The sequence below is a fragment of the Neophocaena asiaeorientalis genome, unplaced genomic scaffold, assembly GCF_003031525.2.
Source record: "Neophocaena asiaeorientalis asiaeorientalis breed wild unplaced genomic scaffold, Neophocaena_asiaeorientalis_V1.1 scaffold1211, whole genome shotgun sequence".
Classification (NCBI taxonomy): Eukaryota; Metazoa; Chordata; class Mammalia; order Artiodactyla; family Phocoenidae; genus Neophocaena; species Neophocaena asiaeorientalis.
Window position 1 is genome coordinate 184,827 of NW_020173209.1, and position 6,000 is coordinate 190,826.

General features: G+C 63.4%; 1 protein-coding gene across 4 annotated transcripts in view; it reads left to right on the forward strand.

Annotated features, from left to right (window-relative positions):
- The window catches only part of GAK (cyclin G associated kinase), a 50,718-nt gene extending 47,682 nt beyond the window's left edge, over positions 1-3,036 (forward strand). For all 4 annotated transcript variants that reach the window (XM_024744987.1, XM_024744986.1, XM_024744985.1 and 1 more), the window contains 4 exons: positions 1,059-1,283; positions 1,794-1,942; positions 2,528-2,704; positions 2,795-3,036. In XM_024744987.1, the coding sequence (XP_024600755.1) occupies positions 1,059-1,283; positions 1,794-1,942; positions 2,528-2,704; positions 2,795-2,896 (653 nt within the window). In that variant the 3' untranslated portion in view covers positions 2,897-3,036. The remainder of the gene's footprint in view (positions 1-1,058; positions 1,284-1,793; positions 1,943-2,527; positions 2,705-2,794) is intronic.
- The last annotated feature ends 2,964 nt before the right edge of the window (positions 3,037-6,000 follow it).

The window sequence follows — 6,000 nt, forward strand, 5'->3', positions numbered from 1 at the left end:
GCCATAGATCTGTAAAGCTTTCAGAAGAAAAGAGAAAATTGTGGGGACGTCGCCTTTAGTGTCTCCTGGACCACGATCCGTCAGCAAACAATGGATAAATTGGACTTGATCAAAAAGACATCTTGTGCCCTGCTAAAGGCTCTCAGCAGGATGAAGAGCTACAGGGTGGGAGAAATAGCTTTGAACCACGTATCTGACAACTATCTAAGATATGTAAGAACAGTAAAAACAGAGCAAAACACATCCAACTTGAAAACGGGTGAGTGGTGAAGAGAACGGCAGCCTGGGGAGAGGTCTAGTGTCACTGGCGGCCCTGGAGGCGCGGGGGGTCTCGACGGGGGGCAGCGCCGGGCGCAGAGCTGGCGGTCGTGCAGGACGGCTACTCGAGGCGGGCGTCGGTTCTCACAGAACCGAACCCACGACCGCCGTCTATCCCAGAGGTGCACGTGGGCTGAGCAGGGAGTCTCCGCAGCAGTGCTCAGGGCGACCCTGTTGGTAATCTCCACAGACTGGAACCCACCGGAGTCCTTCTGTGGCGCATCCACCTGCCAGGCTGCTGGCGACGAGTGGATGGGTGGGTGGGTCCTGGGTGAGAAGAGCCCATCGCAAGGGCCGCCTGCCCTGTGATTCTGCGTCTAGAATGTTCTCGAGGTGAAAGGTCACAGGACAGAGAACGGGGGCATCTTAGCCCAGTGCTTGCGTGACTGTACGCGCGTGAAGTGGCACAGAACCACGCACGCGTGACGCGGCACGTGCTTGCGTGCGCAGAGCAGCAGCCTGCGTGGTGCTGCTCGGGGGCCCCGTGGGCTCTGGGTGCTGGTTCGGAGCTTCCTGGACTCAGCCCTGCATTTGAGCGAGTGGGGAGGGGAGCCCACCCGGCCCGGCCCCTGCAGACGGGCCAGCTGTGCGGCTACCTAGAGGCCGCCCGTCCTGGCGGCTGACCTGAAACGTTCATTTCGCGGGGGTGTGTCCTCTGCCTGCAAGGGCCGAGTACCCGCCGGGGCGGCGCCCGGTCCTCAGGCCGTCAATGACACTCCCCACGTGAACTGTCTCCCCAGGCTCGCCCGCTGCACCTACTCCTGGGGGCTTCGGTCCCAAAGCAGTCCCCCCTCCCAAGGCCAGCGGCTCCTGGCAGATGAGTCGGCCCCCAGCCCAGGGCGCCCCGTGGCCCCCCCAGGCCAAGCCAACCCCCATAGCCAGTGTACAGCCACGGCCAAACTACAACTCCAGCTTCAGTGTGATCGGCAGCCGGGAGGAGAGGGGGGTCCGTGCCCCCAGCTTTGGTGAGTCCTTCCTCTCTCGCCACGTGTGTGGTTTTTTGAGCTTGCTGTGAAGTGGTTACAGTGAAATCCCATTTTGCCTTGTCCAGCTCAGAGCCCAGTCCCGGGAAAGGGTGTTTAAGGAGACCCAGAGTCTGTTTCCACCCAGCGGGAGCCCCTTTGGATGGAAGTTAATGATTTCAGATGCATTTCTGTGGGTGAGCCTCTGCCCCCAGTGGGCCAGGCCACACTCTCCGGGAACCTTCTCGGCCTCTGCTGGCCGGGCAGCTGGCTGGCTGGTCAGCCCAGTCCTGGCTGCCTCGCTTGTCACGGGGGTGGTGGTCCCGACGCCTGCCGTGACCCCGCCCACACTCGTGCGCTCATGCCTCAGGGCAGCTCTTTTGGACATTTCCCATCTTCTCGGCCGTCCTGCCGTCCCCGAGGGTTCTCGAGCTGGCCGCGCAGCACAGAGGCAGCAGGCAGGCTGTTAGGCGGGCACTTAGCGCGGCCCCTGAAGCCTCTGCTCTCCTCCAGGTCCAAAGCCAAGGGTGTCGGAGAACGATTTCGAAGACCTGTTGTCCAACCAGGGCTTCTCCTCCCGGGCCGACAGGAAGGGGCCGAGGACGATCGCCGAGATGAGGAGGCAGGACCAGGCGCGGGACTCAGACCCGCTCAAGCTGAAGGTGCAGGGCGCTCGGGCCGGGGCAGGGTGGGGGGCACCCTGGGCAGGAGCGTGGGGAGAGGGACACAGCCGGCGCAGCCCCGACTCTCACGCACGAGGACCTCTGTCGGACATGCTTGTGGGGACAGTGGCTTCCATCTACGCTTATTTGCTCTCCTGAAAGTTTTGGGGTGAAAGATCAACTGTCCCCATGTGGCTGGGACACGTGGCTTCAGGCTCGTAAAGCTCCTCGCTCTTCTGCACACCAGCCAGGCGGGACCCCGGTCGGGGGGCGTGGGCCGCAGAGACCCCGGGGGTGACAAGGACGTCTGTGTGCCTGGACCCCGGGATGGGGTCATCTGTGAATGCCCCACTGAGGAAAGGGTCCCTGGATTCCACGCACCGTCTAGTCCGTGTCCTGTCCGGCCAGACCTAGGGAATGGAATTAGCCATGCCTGGGTGGGGTCAGTGCAGAAACAGGGGTGGGGGTCCACGTCGGGGCCACACATCTCACAGTCAGATCCCTGCTCCGTGGGGCGACCGCCGGCTGCTCAGTGGGTAGAGGCCGGGGCCTGGCACGCCCTCAGCAGTACGGCGTCTCCTTCAGCTCCTGGACTGGACGGAGGGCAAGGAGAGGAACATCCGCGCCCTGCTGTCCACGCTGCACACGGCGCTGTGGGACAACGAGAGCCGCTGGACGCCCGTGGGCATGGCCGACCTGGTGACGCCTGCGCAGGTGAAGAAGCAGTATCGCCGCGCCGTGCTGGTGGTCCACCCGGACAAGGTGGGCACGGGGTGTGGGCTCCGGGCCGGGGGCGGGGTGGGCTCTGGGAGCAGGCCGGGCCCTCACCGCCGCCATCCTGCCTGCCCGCAGGCCCGGGGGCAGCCCTACGAGCAGCACGCCCGCATGGTCTTCATGGAGCTCAGCGACGCCTGGGCCGAGTTCGAGAGCCAGGGCTCCCGGCCGCTCTTCTGAGCCCACGGTCGCAGCTGCACGCGCGGCTCGTGGAGCTGGAAGCTGCCGGCTGGCCTGGAGGGTTGCACGTGGGCCGGGGCGGCACGGGCTGGCGCAGCCGCAGCTGGCATCACGTCACGCCCGCCACGCTCAGCGGATCCAGAGCCAGCGCCACTCCCTTCACAGGAAGAGAAAGCATTCCAAAGCCTCCGAGTTCTTTCTTTTTCTCTTCTGGTCCTGAAGGAAAGGTGACGATTTGCACTCCTCCCACACGTGTCACAGTCTGTGATTTGTTTTATCCGTGGCGCGCCCACTGGGGAGATCGCGCTGCTCAGCTGTCCTCCAGAATCCGTTCCTGAACGTTCACGTCTCCCCTCGTAATCGGCCTGGTGACCACCTGTACATAATTAAACTATTTTCTGACGCCCCTCGCCTCCGGGGCTGCACACCACCTCCCTGCACTTTTGCTGTCCCCTGGTTGACCTTGGCTCTGACCGTGAAGATGAGCCGCAGGGACCCCCGCCCGGCGAAGTTGGGCTCCTCTCCACTGCTGGTCTGAGCCCCCGCGGGCCCCCAGCCTGGCCTCGGCCAGCAGCCCAAGCTGGGTGGTCAGGAGCGACAGGAGGGCAGGAGAGCCGGGAGGTGTGGGGAGGGATCGGACGAGCTGTGGCCTTGGTCGGGGGGCTGGGCATGCCCTGTGGCCACTGCAGCGTGGCGGAGGCAGGTGGTCTTGCTGCAGGTGCACAGAGGCTGGCCCTCCCCCGGGTGCCCCCTCCTCACAGCGGGAGGGTGTGGGGGGCTTTGGATTCTCTCGTTCCGGGAATTCAAAGCAAAAGCGATGGCCTTGAGTCACGGCCTGTTAGAGAAGCCCCAGCCGCCCCATGCTCTGGGGAACAACGCGCCAGGACAAACGACAGCAGTTACACGACTTGAGGTTTTGGTGGGAAGTGACGTTCCCAGCCTCCTGCGGGTCAGTCCACCATCTCCAGGGCTCATCCTACTCCTGGCTGCCTGGCGCTGCTGGCCGGGCCCTGGAGACAGGCGGACCTCGACCCTCGTCCGCGTGGTGACAGCAGGCTTGGCCAGGCCTGGCCAAAGCTGCCCCTCGGCCCAGTCAGCACCGTGGCTGGCCTCTGAGAACTCTGTGCGATCTCTTCTTTAGCCAAAATGAGTTACTGAGTCAGATGTGATGCCAAGTCAGGGATTCAAGAGTGCACCACCTGCCCCTCAGGTGGGCTTGCGAGTTGGGTCACCAGGGTCAGGACCCTCCCTGTGCCGGACTCCTAGGCACCCATCCTCACATCAAGGCCTCACCTGGGAGGCAGCGCAGCGGTTAGCTGAACACTCTGACTTGAAGCTCGGAGCCCCGCCTTCCACCTCCAGTGACGTCTTTGGTCTGGCAGAGGGTGGGCCTGCACCTCCTGACAGTTCAGAGGAGGAAGGGGCTCTGGCTTTGTGTCCTGAGGCCCCAGGACCCTACGGCCTCTGCCCCTAGGGCTGCTCTCCAGCCCCGCCCCAGCCCAGAGCAGGAGAGGAGGCCGAGGGCCGCCTGGACCCATCACTGTCCCCTCACTGAGGTGAGCCACCCACCTGGGTTGCAGCTGCTGCTGCAAGCGGGCAGGAGGGTTAAACCCGGCTCTTCCCAGGCTGAGGCCTCTTTTCAAAGAATATTCACTCTTTTAAGTAACAGTGGGACTTCCCTGGTGGCGCAGTCGTTAAGAATCTGCCTGCCGATGCAGGGGACACGGGTTTGAACCCTGGTCCGGCAGGATTCCATATGCTGCGGGGCATCTGGGCCCGTGCGCCACAACTACCGAGCCCGTGTGCCACAACTACTGAGCCTGCCCGCCTGGAGCCCGTGCTCCGCAACAAGAGAAGCCACTGCGATGAGAAGCCCGTGCACCACGACAAAGAGTAGCCCCCGCTCGCCGCAACTAAAGCCCACGCGCGGCAGTGAAGATCCAATGCAGCCAAAAATAAATAAATTTATTAAAAAGCAAAACAAAACAATGAACGACCTAAACAGGCCCAAGACTGCACATCAGAGTTGCTCTGGGTCATGGCTCAGGGCCAGTAGCCCCTGGGTCTCTGGTGTGGCGCTCCCTCCGCCGTCCCTACTGGCTCTGAGTTACTGTCTTGGTGAGGTGATGGCCCCAGTGACAGACCACGCGCGGCAGTGAAGACCCAATGCAGCCAAAAATAAATAAATTTATTAAAAAGCAAAACAAAACAATGAACGACCTAAACAGGCCCAAGACTGCACATCACAGTTGCTCTGGGTCATGGCTCAGGGCCAGTAGCCCCTGGGTCTCCGGTGTGGCGCTCCCTCCGCCGTCCCTACTGGCTCTGAGTTACTGTCTTGGTGAGGTGATGGCCCCAGTGGCTCCATCCCTACAGTCCACAGACCCTGAGCAGGGCTGCTCCAAGGACCATGTGTGTCCCCTTCAGTGAGCCCCTCGGGGCCCAGGGAATGACCCTATAACCCTAACCCTGTGCTGGGCCGCTGCTGGCCTCATCCCCACTCGAAGCGGGCGTGGTCCTGGGGGGGTTCTGCTCCTCAGCAGAGGTCGGGTCTGGAGACTGGCTCAGATTAGGGACCCAGCACAGTACATGCCTCCCGGTGCTGCCCACCCATCCCTCACCCCAGGACCCCCTGGTCTGGCCGCCCCCTGTTCTGTAGAGGACCCCACCCAGCACGCGCCGGACAGCCTGGGTGACTGGTGTCGCGAAGGGACATGACCCTGGTCCCAGCAGTACCTCCCTCGGCCCCCCGCCCTTCCCCTCCTGGTCCCAGAGGCAATGAGTGCACCCCTCCCTGGAGTCCTGGCCGGGGTATCGAGTCCTGTGTCTCCGTGAGTCCTCGCCCATCAAGCCGTGTCCTTGAAATCAGGAAGCACTGATGGCGGGTCCTCGCTGCTCCTGGGGGCGGTCCCCCACCCCCACCCCAGGGCAGTGCGGGTCTGAGGACGCTTCCGCGTCTCCCTGCCGCAGGGGCCCCTTCGTGGGCTGGGGGTCCTCGGGCAGTGTGGGCAGCGCAGGAGGCCCGTGCGCTTGGCTCTCCCGCCCCCGCCGGATTCCCAGCAAAGGCCCCTCTGTGGGAAGGACTCATCTGCTCAGTGAGTTAT